General features: G+C 45.2%; 1 protein-coding gene across 1 annotated transcript in view; it reads right to left on the bottom strand.

The window, feature by feature from the left end:
• The window catches only part of SH3D21 (SH3 domain containing 21), a 34509-nt gene extending 16678 nt beyond the window's left edge, over positions 1–17831 (bottom strand). Inside the window, 10 exon segments of the mRNA XM_060784401.2 lie at positions 274–352; positions 3454–3542; positions 3695–3785; positions 4285–4409; positions 9570–9630; positions 16102–16259; positions 17544–17591; positions 17594–17636; positions 17638–17676; positions 17679–17831. Coding sequence (XP_060640384.2) covers positions 274–352; positions 3454–3542; positions 3695–3785; positions 4285–4409; positions 9570–9630; positions 16102–16259; positions 17544–17591; positions 17594–17636; positions 17638–17676; positions 17679–17831 — 886 coding nt within the window.
• Positions 17832–18711: the final 880 nt, after the last annotated feature.

Below are 18711 nucleotides of genomic sequence, written 5' to 3'. Positions count from 1 at the left end.
ACGTTACGCCTGCCTCTATGGCAAGCATCCTCAGACGTTGTGAGGTCTCTGGAAGGGAAGAAGCATCAACACTTGTATATGGAGCAGTTGGAAACAAAGGCGACCCTGTGCCGCCATAAGAACCTCTTCAGAAGAAATTGGAAGCAGAAGTGTGCTGGGCCCATAATCTAAAGAAAGATTTGGTATCTATATCACTGGATGCACTGCTCTCTGCCCCAAAATAGATGCTGCCATTCCCATATGCCCCATTATGTAACCATTGGGGCCACTCACGCCGTTCCTGCGGGGTCCGGACTTTGGGAGTCTCTGGCTCTGAAGGAGAAGTTGCTGATTTCTCCAATGGACTCTCCGTCTGAAAGAAAACAAGGAAAGGGGTTCATGTTTTGGGATAGTTCCTTTAACGTTCAGACTAAAAACCAAAGCAGATTCACCACTTTGAGATTCCAAACCTTGGATCAGTCCTTCAAATTTCAGACTAAACTCAGGAATAGATTCAGCTCTGCAATCAGATCTTCTACCCAAAGTAAACTCTTAATCCTGATCAACTCTATGATTTTTATTTGAAGTTGAGAGCCGCTCAGTCAAGAGATACAAGTAGGGAAATAATAATAATAACAGTAATAATAATAATAATAATAATAATAATGACAACACTATGTAACATTTTTTAAAAAAAATCTGTTCCTATTTTGAAAGTGTTATTTCCTGCTTCATTGCACTTAATTTGAAAGTAGTTGTTCTACTCCATAAACTTCATTTTTGTGGCTGCCACAAACTATGATGAATTAGTTGAGACTCAAGATATTGAGTTATTGTAAGTTTTCTGGGTTGTATGGCCATGTTCCAGAAGCATTCTCTCCTGATGTTTCACCTACATCCTTGGTAGGCATCCTCAGAGGTTGTGAGGTCTGTTAGAAACTAGGAAAATGGGTTTTATCTATCTGTGAAATGTCCAGGGTGGGAGAAAGAATTCTTGTCTGTTTGAGGTTGGTGTGACTGTTTCATTTGGCCACCTTGATTAGCATTTAATGGCCTAGCAGTTTCAGGGTCTGGCTTCTTACTGCCTGGGAAGTTATTAGCTGCCCCTGATAATTTCTTATCTGGAATCCCCCTGTTTTGGGGTGTTGTTCTTTATTTACTGTTATGTGTTTAGAGTTTTTTTTAATACTGGTAACCAGATTTTGTTCATTTTCATGGTTTCTTCCTTTCTGTTGAGATTGTTCACATGCTTGTGGATTTCAATGGCTTCTCTGTGTAGTCTGACATTCCACAGATATATAGACACAATTTTCCTAGTTTCCAACAACCTCTGAGGATGCTTGCCATAGATGTGGGTGAAACATCAGGAGAGAATGCTTCTGGAACATGGTCATACAGCCCGGAAAAAGCACAACAACCCATTCATTTTGGCCATGAAAGCCTTCGACAATACTCAAGATATTCATTGAAAAACTAGAGCAAAATATGCTGCGGTGTTGTGGCTCAGTCTGAGCCTGAGTCTGAGACTGAACTGTCTGGGCTTTATGCTGGGCCTTCTGGGCCTTCTGAGCCTGACTTTCTGCAGGATGACAAGGAGGCTGATGGGTTACAGATTTCTATACATGTTCCAGACAGGGCTGATAGTGTGGCTTCTGAGGAAGAAACAGCAAGTCTGTTCCCCAGAGAAAGGAATGTGCCTTTAGATAAAGATAGTGAAACTCTACAACTGTACGTGGAGACTCCTTTCGGTTCCCAGGGTGATCAGGCTCAGCTGGGCCGAGATAATGAGTTGCCTAGCCTTGAAGATAATAGTGAATTAATGAGTAGACAGGATCATTTACAGTTAAGAGTTCGCAGAAGTACACGTCTTGCCAGCAAACGTGAAGCCAAAGGTCAACGCAATGCATTCATGTCAGGGAAACTTATTTAATGATGAAGCCGACAGACATTTTCTGTCAGTCCAATGTTGCTCTTTCCTGGTTAACTTCTGTGGAATCACCTTGGCTTTTGCGGAATGCTTCTGGCCTCTTTGGGACTTGGATTTTGATCCTGATGTTACCTGTTTCCCATGGACTCTTGTTTGACCATTGCTAAAGGATTATGCTTCATGTTATTTGCCTTTTGATCTTGGGAACTTTGCCTTTGCATTTAAGACTCTGTTTTGCCTATTGAACTTTTGCATCTTTATTTCTCTGTTTTGATTTTGCTTTTTCTCAATAAACTACAAAACCTACAGCCTTGGTGTGTGGTGGTGTCTTGAGCAAGGTGAAAGCTACCCTGAGTTGCGACATGCGGGATGTCTCTCCCACAGAAACAACGTTTTTGCAGTTTAATAAACTTTTCCCATGTTTTTATGATAGAACCAACGACATTTATAACCCAGGAACAAACACTGTGTTACATAGCGTAATAATAATAATAATAATAAATAATAAATAATAATAATAATAATAATAACAACAACAATAATAATAATAGTAATAATAATAATAATAGCAGCTGTTACAAATTCCAGAGCCTGAATTGGAATCACTGCTCTCCTAAACCTGATTTTGAAATAGATTCCACATTTTGGAACTGCTAAAACCCAGTGTTGCAACCCAGAGCAGGAAACGAGACCATAAGATAACAATCCACCACACTTGACTGTGGGGAAAAAGAATCCATTTTTATTGATGAAAAATGGTTACAAAATAGAAGAAAATGCAAAGTCAAAAAGCCACAGTAAAATTCAGCAGTCAGGAATATCCATTAATTAGGTCAAGATTCCAAAAGCAACACTGTAAAAACCTGGAACCTGTTAGCAATTCACTAACCGTACTTGGAGCACTAGAAGCCTCTTGAGATGTAGGCCACGGGAAACAGGGAAATCTGCCAAGGTAATGCCTCAGTCTAAACGATGCCTGATCTAACAAGACAACCCGGTGAGAGGCACTTAAAACTGAAGAAACTGTTTCATGACATGCCTCCAGGCTTTGAAGCCTGAGCTTCCTTTTCCCTTAATCTGCTTGACCTTCGCAGACTCTGCGATTCACTCCTGTTTTTCCAAATCTGTCCTTTTCTATCCTCATTAAGGAAGCCAGGTGTTAGCTCCTCTGGAGAGCTATCACCGCTTGGCTCTGCAACATTCTCATCACAATGTGTAGTTTCACTTTCCAAGCCACTGACCTCAGAATCAACATTTTCATTACCATCAGGGAAAAATACATGTTCAGTAGCATCAGGAAATACAATCAGAGAATCAGGTTCAGGTTCAGCAATCAGAGAATCAGGTTCAGGTTCACACGCAGGCTGAACCCCAACACCCAGCTCGGATTCATTACCACCCTGACACCTCTTTCCCCAAAATAACATCTAGAGATAGCAATTTGAAAATTAAATTCTGGTTTGGAATCAATGCCCCACTGAACTCTCCCCAAAACAGATCTGGGATCGTTCCTTGAAAGTTCAAGGTAAAATTCAGAATGGACTCACCATCTCGGACTCATTCAGGAGGAAGGTTTCATTGGTCATTTTGGGCCGATGTTTGGCTGCACCTCCTTTGACCTCCAGAAAAGGGGTGTCTGTTAGAAACAGGCGTAATAGCATGGTTAGCCCCCCCCCCCCCATGACACCAGCCCACAAGTAGTTCCTGCAAATCCTTGGGTCCCTGAATTGCACAGAAGCCCCAGAGTTATGGGAACCCTGTGAACCCCTCTAGATTTGAACTTATCACCTAGCGATGGGCCGCTCAGCTCCTGCACAAAGTTGGAGGGGAAGACTCCCATATGGCTCCGCTTCTTGCCCAGCCACCAGCCATCTTCAATCTGGGAAGAAGAACGTGAGCAAAACATTAAACTTTTGGCCAAGTTTATTTTCCCTTCCAATTTTCTTACATTTTGTAACCACATTGCAAACATGTTACATTAGATAGAATGCAATAATATCGGATTTCTTTGTGCAAACTTTCAAGTTGATCTTCCTCCCTATTGCTTTAACTGACTGAAGTTGTTTCTGCCTTTTGACTTCTAAAACCAAAGTGTCCCTTCCTATAGACAAAATGGACCACATTTTTCTAGTTCTGAGTGGCAAAGCATTGCATTTCAATAAGATCATCTCATACTTCGTTTCTCCTTCCTTTCAGTCCCAATGCTGCTTAAAAACATTTCAGCTGGACAAGGAAAGAGGAGAAAAAAACTGGCTAGGGGCACAAAAACACTTGTAAAACGTATGGGATGTGTATTTCTTCTTTATCTGAATGCTCATTTCCCATCTGGATCCCTCAGTTTTCCTTTGAAGTTCAGACTAACACACAGAGCGGCTCACCTCTTCCAGGATTTGCACCAGGTCCCCAGTGTTAAGCTCCAGCTCGTCTTCCTTTGTTGGGACATAAGGGAAAAGGACCCGGCACCAACGTTGCTTTCCCGTTGCCGACTTTTTTGCCGCATTGGCTGCAAGGAAAACAAAAGCAGAGGAGACCATGAAATAGATGGCACTTTAGAAGAGGTGCTCCTTCCCAAATGAATGTAAGACCCCTGTTTATGATAGCATTTGATTTTGCTCTTGTCTGCATCTTGCATTTTCGCATTTTGTTTAGTAATTGGCTGCGGGAAGGGAAGGCACATGCCCTGCTGCTAAATGCCTTTCTAAAGCAAATTCACTTAATGGCATAATTAACTTTCCTTGTAATGATGATTATGTTTTTGTTACCTGCTTCTCTTCATAGATAAAACATTAGACCTACCTACCTATCTACCTATGAGGGTTGAAAAGTAATGCCTCCACCTTCGTTACTTGAGTTTGGATGGGAATATGTTAATAAATCAAACACAGAAATATGTCAAGCTAAGGCGCAACTTGACAGAAGCAAATGCTAGATACACCAGATAGAGCTCTGTAAAATCATGGACTCTGGAGACGTCAGGTTACAAGGAAAACTCAGTTTACTAAGCACATTTAAAACACACAATATACCTCAACATATTCTGACAAAATAATCCTTAGAATGTTCTCTTTAACTACCACTATTCACTTTTCGACATAATCACCAGACAATTGGATACTTGTCTGCCAACGATGAACAAGTTTTCTGAAGCCGTCACGGAAGAAGTCGGCACTCTGTTTCCACAACCCATCGTGCACAGATCTTCCGATAGCCACGTAAAGCAATAATGTGACCCACCCGTTCTTGTGAAATGCCGATTATGATTGAAATTTCTCTTTGAGTGATACAACAATTGTCCTGAATCAATCTGTCAACCTTTTGCTTGTGAAACTCGGTGGTTGCCATCACAGGACGTCCAACTCTGTCAGTCCAATGTTTGTCACGCAAGTCAGATGATCCCACCTCAACATCTTTAAACTTACTCGCCCAATGATGCACAGTACTCACATCAACACAATCACCATAAACAACTTGCATTCTCTGATGAATCTCCTTTGGGGTGACACCTTCTGCTGTCAAGAATTCAATGACTGCACGTTGCTTAAGTCACATTGACCGACTGTTTGAGCAGGGTTCCATACTTCGCACTTTAACAACACAACTGTTCAATGCTAAGGCTTCCTGCCAAAATGGAACTGTAGAGGAGAGTCTACTGAACAAGCCAGTACCTGCCGCATACCAGTACTGCTATCTGTTGAGGAGTTACTAAGGTGGAGGCATTACTTTTCATTCAACCCTTGTATCTATCTATGAGTCTCGCTTACCCATCCTTCACTCATTCAACATTCTGTATTATCCAATGCAGTCTGCCTCCCGCCCAGATCCACCGCTCAGCTGTTTCAATACATTGCAATGTTTTTGTGCTAAATTCATAAATACAGTAATTACTACATTATTTTACTGTGTTATGTAGTAATTACTATATAATGTTACCGTATTATGTTTTGGTGCTTCATTTGTAAAATCATAACATAATTTGATGTTTGATAGGCTTTTCCTTAATCCCTCTTTATTATTCAACATTTTTGCTTATCCAGCCGGCCTGTTTATGTTGGATAAAGGAGAGTATACTGTATATATAATCAAAAGACATATAATAAATCCATAGTTTGGACTCTGGAAAGGAGATGGAAAAGAGATATCAAAAGATTGCATCCTAGATCTCGCATTCGGTGGGACCTCTTTTTGCAAGAGATGTGATAGTTAAATGAGCTGTCGGAATATAATCACATTTGAAGACCTATCTCTTCCGGCAGAAGCCAAGTTTCAATCACAGTTTTAACCACCCTTGTGAGTGCCTTTGATTGCTACTAAATTCTGCCATCATCACATAAAGTTACAACTAAAGAAAATGCGAGCAAACATTCAGTTCAATACCCCGCTAAACCAGTTTGAGCTGGTTTTCGTTATCAGCCTCTTCCCAGGCTAGGCCTATATATCACAATACTTTTTTCTGGGTTATAAATGGCATTTCCTAATTGGTTCTATCATAAAAACATGGGGGAAAAGTTTATTAAACTGCAAACACGTTGTTTTTGTGGGAGAGACATCCTGCAGCACATTTTCCTAGAGTTTTTGAATGACTATCTCACAGAGTCTCAATCAATTCAGCCTAGTTTGTGGCAGCCAGAAAAACAAAGTTTCTGAAGTACCCTGTTTCCCCAAAAATATAATAATTTTGGCTCCCAAGGATGCACTAGGTCTTCTTTTCAAGCATGTCTGTATTGCAGCTTCCGGCCACCAGGGGGAGCATGTTTCCAAACAAAAACTTTACTAGGTCTTACTTTTGGAGGAGACCTTATATGTAGCAATTCAGCAAAAGCTCTACTACAGCGTTTCTCAACCTAGGGGTCAGGACCCCTGGGGAGGTCGCCAGAGGGGGTCAGAGGGTCGCCAAAGACCAACAGAAAACACAGTATTTTCTAAGTATTGTCGAAGGCTTTCATGGCTGGAATCACTAGGTTCTTGTGGGGTTTTTTTTTCGGGCTATAGGGCCATGTTCTAGAGGCATTTCTCCTGACGTTTTGCCTGCATCCATGGCAAGCATCCTCAGAGGTAGTGAGGTCTGTTGGAATTAGGACAATGGGTTTATATATCTGTGGAATGGCTGGGGTGGAGCAAAGAGCTCTTCTCTGCTGGAGCTAGGTGTGAATGTTTCAACTGACCACCTTCATTAGCATTTGAAGGCCTGCCTGAGCCTGGGAAAATCTTTTGTTGAGAGGTGTTAAGATGTGCCTGGTTGTTTCCTCTCTGCTGTTTTGCTGTTGTAATTTTAGAGTTTTTTAATACTGGTAGCCAGATTTTGTTCATTTTCATGGTCTCTTCCTTTCTGTTGAAATTGTCCACATGCTTGTGGATTTCAATGGCTTCTCTGTGTAGTCTGACATGGTGGTTGTTGGTGTGGTCCAGCATTTCTGTGTTCTCAAATAATATGCTGTGTCCAGGCTGGTTCATCAGGTGCTCTGCTATGGCTGACTTCCCTGGTTGAAGTAGTCTGCAGTGCCTTTCATGTTCCTTGATTCGTGTTTGGGCAATGCTGCGTTTGGTGGTCCCTATGTAGACTTGTCCACAGCTGCATGGTACACGGTAGACTCCTGCAGAAGTGAGAGGATCCCTCTTGTCCTTTGCTGAACGTAGCATTGTGGATTTCAGTGGCTTCTCTGTGTAGAAAAAAGAATCTGCGAACCCCACCTCCTCCAAGATGAACTGAACCACCTCAACTGGGCTCTCCAGGCCAATGGATACTCCACCTCAAACATCAGACGAGCTGCAAAACCAAGAACAAGCCACGAGAGTAAAGATGAAGATCCACCCAGAGGAAAAGTGTTCCTGCCATACATCAAGGGAACCACTGACCGCATAGGGAAGCTGATGAGGAAACACAACATACAAACAATCTGCAAACCCACCAAGAAAATCCAAGAAATGCTACGTTCAGCAAAGGACAAGAGGGATCCTCTCACCTCTGCAGGAGTCTACCGTATACCATGCAGCTGTGGACAAGTCTATACAGGGACCACCAAACGCAGCATTGCCCAAACATGAATCAAGGAACATGAAAGGCACTGCAGACTACTTCAACCAGAGAAGTCAGCCATAGCAGAGCACCTGATGAACCAGCCTGGACACAGCATATTATTTGAGAACACAGAAATGCTGGACCACACCAACAACCACCATGTCAGACTACACAGAGGAGCCATTGAAATCCACAAGCATGTGGACAATTTCAACAGAAAGGAGGAGAGCATGAAAATGAACAAAATCTGGCTACAAGTATTAAAAAAACTCAAAAATTACAACAGCACAACAACAGAGAGGAAACAACCAGGCACATCTTAACACCTCTCAACAAAAGATTTTCCCAGGCTCAGGCAGGCCTTCAAATGCTAATGAAGGTGGTCAGTTGAAACATTCACACCTAGCTCCAGCAGAGAAGAGCTCTTTGCCCCACCCCAGCCATTCCACAGATATATAAACCCATTGTCCTATTTCCAACAGACCTCACTACCTCTGAGGATGCTTGCCATGGATGCAGGCGAAACGTCAGGAGAAATGCCTCTAGAATATGGCCCTATAGCCCGAAAAAAACCCCACAAAAACCTACAGTATTTTCTGTTGATCATGGGGGTTCAGTGTGGGAAGTTTGGCCCAATTCTATCATTGGTGGGGTTCAGAATGTTCTTTGACTGTAGGTGAACTATAAATCCCAGCAACTAAAACTCTGTTTTCCCCAAACTCCACCAGTGTTCACATTTGGACATATTGAGGATTTGTGCCAAAGTTGGTCCAGATCCATCAATGTTTGAGCCCACAGTGCTCTCTGGATGTAGGTGACCATCAACTCCCAAACTCAAGGTCAATGCCCACCAAACTCTTCCAGTATTTTCTGTTGGTCGTGGGAGTTCTGTGTGCCAAGTTAGGTTCAATGCCATTGTTGGTGGAGTTCAGAATGCTCTTTGATTGTAGGTGAACTATGAATCCCAGCAACTACAATTCCCAAATGACAAAATCAACCCCTCCCCAACCCCACAGGTATTCAAATTTGGGCTTGTTGGGTATTTGTGCCAATTTGGTCCAGTGAATGAAAATACATCCTGCATATCAGATATCTACATGGCGATTCATAACAGAAGCAAAATTACAGGTATGAAGTAGCAACAAAAATAATGTTATGGTTGGGGGTCACGCCAACATGAGGAACTGTATTAAGGGGTCATGGCATTAGGAAGGTTGAGAAACACTTCTCTACTAGGTCTTATTTTCAGGGGATGTCTTATTTTTCTGGGAAACAGGGTAGAACAACTACTTTCAAAGTAAGTACGGCACAATTAAACATTTTCAAACTAGGAACAGAACACTTTTTTCAAATTTTGTTACAGAGTGTTGTCAGTGTCGTTCTCAGACTGGGCCTCCAGATGTTTTGTATTCTTCCCTCCAGGTTGAATTCATGGCATGGAGGTGCTCTTGCATCTCAAAAACACCAGAGAAAATCCATGACAGCCTTCCAGATTCCACAGCATTGAGTTGCAGGAGTTGAAGCAGGGTCAAACTGAACCTACTCTACATTGTGGATGCAATTCCTCTGAACTCCCCAACTTGGATACACGTCGTTTTCCTTCCTGCCTGATGCACCATGGGCTTGCTTTGGTGGCCCGGCACTCACCACTGCGGAGCGATCGCGGGAATCTCTGGGTGCCATCTGACCGGAGGCTGGCTGGGATTTCCTGGAGTCAAAGCACAAGAGAGAAAGGGATGACGGGATAGTTTGTGGAGGGAAGTATTGTTGTTGTTGAGATGTAAAGCTTTCATCTCTTGATTGAGAAAGGAACAGGTCCAGAAGGCAAGGCGACCCAATGCCAGCGTCAACAGCATACAAACATGAATGCAAATAGGAAAGCACATTCCTGTCCTTTTAAAAACCATGAAAGAAAGGATTTCAGCAGGTGCAGATTCAAATTCAGAGCTGAGAAGAAAGACATATCTCCAACTCCTTTGGGTTTCCGATTCTAGGCAGAATGGAGCATCCCAGAATGTGTCCACATAGCACAACTATAGCACTCTCATTCTCTTTAATGAAAGTTCAATTTTAACAGCCTTCCTCTGGAACTCTGACATTTGCACTTCTGAGGTTTGTAGTTTCCAGACAGACTTACAACTATTAAGCCAGGGAAATCTCATTCAAGGGAACCAACTACAGAAATCTAAGTATCCCTCCCTACATTCCACATCTTAGGATGCCATAGGATGGAGCCGTGGTGGTTAAAGTGGTATCAAACCGCTATAACTATGGACTGAGGATGCAGTTCTGCTAACATTAGAGCAGGCATTTGATATATTTCAGTGTTTCTCAACCTGGGGGTCAGGACCTCTGGGAGGGGTCGTGAGAGGGTGTCAGAGAGATTTCCAAAGACCATCGGAAAACACAGTAATTTCTGTTGGTCATGGGGGTTCTATGTGGAAAGTTTTGCCCAATTCTCCCGTTGTTTGGGTTCAGAACGCTCTTTGATTGTAGGTGAACTATAAATCCCAGCAACTACAACTCCCACATGTCAAAGTCTATTTTCCCCAAACTCCACCAGTATTCACATTTGGGCATATTGAATATTTGTACCAAGTTTGGTCCAGATCCATCACTGTCCAAGTCCACAGTGCTCTCTGGATGTAGGTGAACTACAACTCCCAAACTCAAGGTCAATGCCCAACAAACCCTTCCAGTATTTTCTGTTGGTTGTGGGAGTTCTGTGTGCCAAGTTTGGTTCCATTCCATCGTTGGTAGAGTTCATAATGCTTTTTGATTGTAGGTGAACTATAAATCCCAGCAACTACAACTCCCAAATGACAAAATCAATCCCCTCAAGCCCCACCAATATTCAAATTTGGGCACATTGGGTATTTGTGCCAAATTTGGTCCGGTGAATGAAAACACATCCTGCATATCATATATTACATTACAATTTATAACAGTAGGAAAATTACAGTTATGGAGTAGCAATGAAAACTGTATTAAGGAGTCATGGCATTAGGAAGGTTGAGAACCACTGATATAGTCAGTGGTGGAACTTGCAGCGCAGCAACGTCATATTCCAGCTCCTGTACCTTTAAGTCTCTGGTTGCAAACCAAAATTGGGAGACAGACCTAAAAGTCCTTGCAATTGGGAAAGTCCTCAAAGGTCATCTAGTCCATCCCAGTGTCAATGCATTCCGACTGCAGAGAGTAATATGTAAGGGTTGGTCTGCTCTGCCTTACCTTGCAGAGGGGACAACAGTTTGGGAGAACAGGCATTTCTGGAGAGCTGAGCATAGAAAAGGAGAGGTCAGCCTCAATATATAGGTGCTGGAGGGCAGGTGTGGATTCAAAGGGAGCAACACCCTTTTTAAAGAATCATGGGAGATGTAATTCAGTGGGGCTGTAATCTCTCCAAACCAGAATTCTCAGAAGTCAAGTTTTATGCATGAAAGTTTGGGAGATACCTTTTGGAGAGGCGACAACTCAACTTTATGCATGAAAGTTTGGGAGATACCTTTTGGAGAAGCGACAACTCTGGGATTTGCACTCCAAGGAAATCACCTTTGGAAGCTGAGTTCTTAAGGTGGGGATTACTCAATCTTCTAGATGTGGATTGACTACAACTCCTATCAGCTCTCTAGCTAGTATAAATTACTGTTCAAAAAGACAGCTATACTTATGGCAAAAGAGCTTCTTAATAATTATGGTGTACCCATTTCTTGACTTTTAATCGTGTCTGTAAGTTGTTTATGTTTTACCTGGATCTGTTTGAATTCTTGTAGAGTCACCAAACTGGGAACAGAGAGGGACAGTTGGGTTCTTCTTCTAACAGAGAGGGAGATTGGGGAATGTCTTTGGACTGCAGTCCCCATCCACCAATGGAGTGGAATATTGGGAATCTCAATCCAGAAAAACTTGAAGGGACCCTGGTCAAACCAAGAAACCTTTGCTGATGGGGGAGACTGCAAATTGTTTCCTTTCAAAGGGGACAATGGGCACACCCCACACACCTGGGCCACCTCTCACCAATTTCAGGCCCAGTCCCCTACCAATGTGTGCCATCTAAACAAATTAGCCTTTGCAGTAAAAACCAGCTCAAGGAACGATTTGCATTCTTTGGCTGTGGACACGGTCAGAAGGCAAATATCCAGGGCAGCGATGGAATTGTTGTTATATGTATTTATATCCTGCATTTCTCTCTTAAAGGAGACTCAGAGTGGCTCAGTGGTGGGAGAGACTCCACATTGAGCATCTTGTTTTGCACAACAGGTCAGAGATGTCATTAGGGTCACTGAAAAGGATGCTCAATGGGTCCAATTTCTACCCCCAAATGTGGCACTGCAAAGGAAGGAAGGAAGGCATGAAGGTGGGTTGGCTGGAGGGAAGGAAGGTTGGCTGGAGGGAGGGAGGGAGGGAAATTTGGCTGGGGAAGGAAGGAATAAAAGTAGGTTGACAGGAGGGAGGGAGGGAAGGAAGGAAGGAAGGTAGGATGGCTGCAGGGAATGAAGGAAGGAAGGTTGGCTGGAGGAAGAGAGGGAAGGCAGGAAGGCAAGAAGACAGGCAGGCTGAAGAAGGAAGGAATGAAGGTAGGTTGGCTGGAGTGAAGGAAGGAAGGTTAGCTGAAGGGAAGTAAGAAGGGAAGTATAGAAGTAAGTAAGTTAGTTTGACCGGGGAAGGTTGACAGGAAGGAAGGAAGGAAGGAAGGAAGGAAGGAAGGAAGGAAGGAAGGAAGGAAGGCTGAAGGAAGGAAGGAAGGAAGGAAGGAAGGAAGGAAGGAAGGAAGGAAGGAAGGATGGCAGGTTGGCTGAAGTGAAGGAAGGAAGGCTAGCGGAAGGGAAGGAAGAAGCAAAGGAAGTATGGAAGATTTAGGCTCACTGCGCCCCCTAACCTCTGCAAAGGTGGAGGACCTATTAAGATGGTCCGCCCCAGGAGGCTGATGGATCCGAATGGATTCCTGACGGCTCTTGGGGATTTTCCCGCCACCTCGGTAGGTGACCATGTCGAAGCCTTGGTGGCTCTCTGGAATGGGGAGATGGCCAGGGCTATTGACATGATTGCTCCGGAACGTCCCCTCTCAAGTAGCCGAGCTAAACCAGCCCCTTGGTTTACTGAGGAGCTGGCAGTGATGAAGCGAAGGAAGAGGGAACTAGAGAGCGTGTGGCGTTCAGATCCGAGCGAGTCAAACCGAGCACGGTTTGTGTCCTTTCTTAGGGCATATGCCGCGGCAATAAAGGCCGCAAAGAAAACTTTCTTTGCGGCCACTATTGCATCTGCAAAGAACCGTCCGGCGGAGTTGTTTCGGATTGTCAGAGGTCTTTTAACTCCCACCACTGCAGGTGGGAGCCCTGACAATTCGGTTGCGCGCTGTGAAGCATTTGCTCGGTTCTTTGCAGACAAAGTCGCCTTGATCCGTTCTGGGCTGGACGCCGCGTTAGATGCAGACTCCGGGAATGTAACAAGAGCACCTGCTTGTCCTATTTTGATGGATTCTTTTCAGTTTGTGAAACCCGAGGATGTGGACAAGATACTTGGAGGTATGAGGCCCACCACGTCCATCCTAGACCCCTGCCCATCCTGGCTTCTGAGGGAGGCCAGAGGGGGATTGGCTGAGTGGGTAACAGTGGTGGTGAATGCCTCCCTTCGGGAAGGCAAGATTCCAGCGAGCCTAAAACAGGCTATCATAAAGCCGCTGTTGAAGAAGCCATCACTGGACCCCACTAAATTAGACAACTTTCGGCCTGTTTCCAATCTCCCCTTCTTGGGCAAAGTCATGGAAAGCGTGGTGGCCTCACAACTCCAGGTATTCTTGAGAGACACGGATTATCTGGATCCGGCACAGTCTGGTTTCAGACCGGGGCATGGTACCGAGACGGTCTTGGTCGCCTTAGTGGATGATCTGCGCCGGGAGCTAGACAGGGGGAGTGTGTCCCTGTTGGTGCTCCTGGACCTCTCAGCGGCCTTCGATACCGTCGACCATGGTATCCTTCTGGGGCGCCTTGCGGAAATGGGTCTTGGGGTCACTGCTCTGCAGTGGCTCCAGTCATTTCTGGAGGGCCGCACCCAGAAGGTGTTATTGGGGGACTCCTGTTCCGCACCACAACCTTTGACTTGTGGGGTGCCACAGGGTTCCATACTGTCCCCCATGCTGTTTAATATCTACATGAAGCCGCTGGGTGAGATCATCCGGAGTTTCGGGGTGCGGTGTCATCTGTACGCAGATGATGTCCAACTCTGTCACTCCTTCCCACCTGCTACTAAGGAGGCTGTCGAGGTCCTGAACCGGTGCCTGGCCGCTGTAACGGTCTGGATGAGGGCGAACAAACTGAAACTAAATCCAGACAAGACAGAGGTACTCCTGGTCAGTCGCAAGGCCGAACGGGGTATAGGGTTACAGCCTGTGCTGGACGGGGTCGCACTCCCCTTGAAGGCGCAGGTTCGCAGCTTGGGTGTGACTCTGGACTCATCGTTGAGCCTGGACCCCCAGGTTTCAGCGGTGACCAGGGGAGCATTTGCACAGCTCAGGCTCGTGCGCCAGCTGCGCCCGTATCTCGGGAAGTCTGACTTGGCCACGGTGGTACACGCTCTTGTCACATCCCGCCTGGACTACTGCAACGCTCTCTACGTGGGGCTGCCCTTGAAGACGGCCCGGAAGCTTCAGCTGGTTCAGCGCGCGGCAGCCATGTTACTAACTGGAGCGGGTGGCAGGGAGCACACAACGCCCTTGTTGTCCCAGCTCCACTGGCTGCCGATTTGCTACCGGACCCAATTCAAGGTGTTGGTTTTGGCCTACAAAGCCCTAAACGGTTCCGGCCCAAAATACCTTTCTGACCGCATCTTGGCCTACGAGCCCACGAGGACCTTGAGATCGTCTGGGGAGGCCCTTCTCTCGATCCCGCCTGCCTCACAGGCACGGCTGGCGGGGACGAGGGAGAGGGCCTTCTCGGTGGTGGCCCCCCGGCTGTGGAACACTCTCCCTGCACACATCAGACAGGCGCCTTCCCTCATGTCCTTTCGAAAAAGCCTTAAGACATGGCTGTTCGAGAGGGCATTTAATTAAGTGCTAAACAATACGGTAATGAGAACTGGAATGGAACAAGGAATATGAGACTGGCTATGATTCCACTAAGAGACGAAGCGGATGTTTAGTGTAGTCTGTAATTGTTGTATAGTTTATATGTTGTTGAAACTGGCTTTTTTGTAATTGTCTTTTATGTGTACTGTACACCGCCATGAGTCGCCCTTATGGGCTGAGAATGGCGGTTAATAAGTGCATCAAATAAATAAATAAATAAAGTAAGTAAATTAGTTTGGCCGGGGAAGGTTGACAGGAAGGAAGGAAGGAAGGAAGGAAGGAAGGAAGGAAGGAAGGAAGGAAGGAAGGAAGGAAGGAAGGAAGGAAGGAAGGTTGGCTGAAGGGAAGGAAGGAAGGTTGGCTGAAGGGAAGGAAGAAGCAAAGGAAGTATGGAAGTAAGTAAATTAGTTTGGCCGGGGAAAGTTGACAGGAAGGAAGGAAGGAAGGAAGGAAGGAAGGAAGGAAGGAAGGAAGGAAGGAAGGAAAGTTTGGCCAGGGAAGGAAGGAAAGTTGGTAGGTTGATGGGAAGGAAGGAAGTAAGTTTGGCCAGGGAAGGCAAGAAGGAAGGTAAGTTGATAAGAAGGAAGGAAGGAAGGAAGGAAGGAAGGAAGGAAGGAAGGAAGGAAGGAAGGAAGGTTGGCTGGAGGAAAGGAAGGAAGTTTGGCTGGGGAAGGAAGGAATGAAGATAGGTTGACAGGAGGGAAGGGAGGAAGGCAGGCAGGCAGGAAGGTTGGCTGGAAGGAAGGAAGTTTGGTTGGCTGGAGAAGGAAATACTGTTGGCTGGAGGGGAGGAAACAAAGAAGGTAGTTTGACTGGAGGGAAGGATTATTATTATTATTATTATTATTATTATTATTATTATTATCCCGCTTTTTCTCTCCACAAGGAGATGCAAAGCTGCTGGAAGGAGGTGGGCTAATTGTCTTTTGGGATGGCCTTCTGGGATGTGTAAGGAAGGAAGGAAAAGAAAGAAAGAAACCACCAACCAACCCAAACCTGGTCTCCCCTTGGTTTCTGAATGCAGAGATGGTGCCACCCCACAGTCCAGAGGGGTTTGGACTCCCCAACTCCCATTGCTTTGCCTGTGTTGCATGAAAAAGGCCTGGTGGCACTCACCTGCACAAATTGCTGGGGGAAGAGGCCCACCTGGCCACCTAGTTCTCCCTGCAGCCAGCCCTCCTCTGGCCCCGGGTGGACCTTGCGGATGACATCTCCGGCTGTGATCTTCAGCTCATCGCCCAGCCGGCCCTCAAAGTCCACCAGGACCAAAACCTCTGGGGAAGGAAGGAACAGCAAGAGGATCAGCCTCCCTAGGACCCCAAGGCACCTTCCAGAAGCCAGGGATACCAACACTTGTGTTCCTCTGCAAAAGGGCAAAGGTCTGGTGCCTAGGCAGACCCCAAAGGGACATCATTGCCAGAGTTGCTAATCTTAGACTCTATGGGACCTCACTGAAGGGCAGCTGCTGGTCATTAGAGGGGTCTCCAAAAATGTAGACACTATTCGGAGTGTTCTACCCAAGATCTCACTCCAGCAGAAACTTGAACCAACCTATTCCATGCAAGATTAGCTCATCTTAATCCTCTTGATCCTAACCGTCCATGTGCCTACGCTTAAATTATTATTCCTCTAAATGTGGTGCAAAAATATAATAATATAATAAATCTTTGTTTATATCCCACTTTTCTCCCTAAACAAAACCCAAAACGGCTCACAACATTTTAAAACAATACAAATCAAACATATTTATTGATATATTTTTTTGTTTACAGTATTTCTATACCACTTTTCTCACCCCTGGGGGCACTCAAAGCGGTTTACACAGAAATCATGGCAAAATTGATTGTCAGCAATCAACAGCATATAACAAAATATAAAACCAATGGAACATACATAACCAATAAACAATAATCCAGTGACCCAGTGCTCAGCTCCTTAACCCCCAGCGGCAGAAGGAAGAAAGGACTGAATCATGTATGTTTTTGCTGCATAGGAAGTAGTGGAATCATAGACTTCTAGATTGAAAGGGACCCTAAGGGCCATCCAGTCTAACCCCGTTCTCCCAGGCAGAAAGGCACCATCCAAGCCCTCCCGACAGATGGCCATCCAGATGATGGTGATGATGATGATGATGATGATGATAGAATCCTAGAGTTGGAAGAGATCCCCAAAGGCCATCCCATCCAACTCCCTCCCATGGAGGAAAACACCACAAAGCCCTCCTGACAGATGGCCATCCAAACCCTCTAGAGAAGGAAGGAGACTGCAACGAACTCCAAAGCAACTGATTCCACTTCTGAATCTTTTGTTTCCTGCCATTTGAACTCATTCCTCCCATTGTGCCCTACTCTCCAGATCAGCAGAAAACAAGCTACCCCCTCCGCTCCTCCTCAATGGGACATTTTTCGTAATAATTAAACCTGGCTATCATGTTTACGATGCAATCAATACTGAAGAAATATATGCCCTAAAGACGGTGCAAGCCAGAGATCACCCCCAACTTAACCGCCTGCATCCTTTCTGGTCCAGGGCTGCTCTGGTGGACCCCCATTACATACCCATTTTGCTTCCACCTTCAGCAGGGATTCCGCTCACTGGCCGCTCTCCTGGGCAAAGTGGGAGGCTGTGAGGGATGAGGAAGGAAGGGCCCTTCAGGACACGCCTGGCCCACAAGGCAGGGAGGGACAGGGGGACGGGCCCAAACAGGTGAGGCAGGTTCCCTAGAAGGAAGGAAGGAAGGAAGAAGAAAGGGAGGGCCTCTTCTCCGTTCTTTTGCTGCTCAGAGGGCTTGATGCCAGAGGCGGATGAGCTCCCTCTATCAGCTCCAGCTCCTCATGCGGGGACATGAGAGAAGCCTCCCACAAGGATGATAAAACATCAAAAATCATCCAGGCGTCCCCTGGGCAACGTCCTTGCAGACGGCCAATTCTCTCACAACAGGAGCGGTTGCTCCTGACACGAAAATAAATAAATAAAAATGGACTATTATGAATTACCCTAGAAGGGCATCCTTTTTGGGAAATTCCTCCAAAATAGAAAAGCATTTCCAAGTCCAAAAATGATACTTAGGATAGAGCAATGCTTCTCAACCTTCCTAATGCCGTGACCACTTAATACAGTTCCTCATGTTGTGGTGAACCCCAATCATAAACTTATTTTTGTTTCTACTTCATAACTTTTTTTGCTACTGTTATGAATCATAATCTAAATATATGATATGCAGGATGTATTTTCATTCACGGGACCAAATTTGGCACAAACACGCAATACGCCCAAATTTGAATACTGGTGGGGTTGGGGGGATTGATTTTGTCATTTGGGAGTTGTAGTTGCTGGGATTTATAGTTCATCTACCGGGATTGTGGTGCAGCTGGCTGAGTGTCAGCTGCATTAAGATCACTCTGATCAAAAGGTCATGAGTTCGAAGCCAGCCCGGGCTGGAGTGGGTGTCCAGCCATTGTGTAGCCTGTTGTCGACCTTTGCAACCCGAAAGACAGTTGCATCTGTCAAGTAGGAAAATAAGGTACCACCTTGTGTGGGAGGCTAAATTAACTAATTTATGAGGCCATAAAGAAAACTCCGGGATGTGGAATGCGGAAGAACTTCATCGGTGTCGCTGATGGACGATGAAAGCAGCAGCTCTCCTGGCGGCCAGAAAAAAGTTAAATAGCCTCTGTGTATTGTCTGTATTCATTGTCTGTCAAACTGGCATTGAATGTTTGCCAT

The sequence above is a fragment of the Anolis sagrei genome, chromosome X (assembly GCF_037176765.1).
Source record: "Anolis sagrei isolate rAnoSag1 chromosome X, rAnoSag1.mat, whole genome shotgun sequence".
Lineage (NCBI taxonomy): Eukaryota > Metazoa > Chordata > Lepidosauria > Squamata > Dactyloidae > Anolis > Anolis sagrei.
Note: the sequence above shows the minus strand (reverse complement) of the source record. Positions and strands in the feature narration are given on the sequence as shown.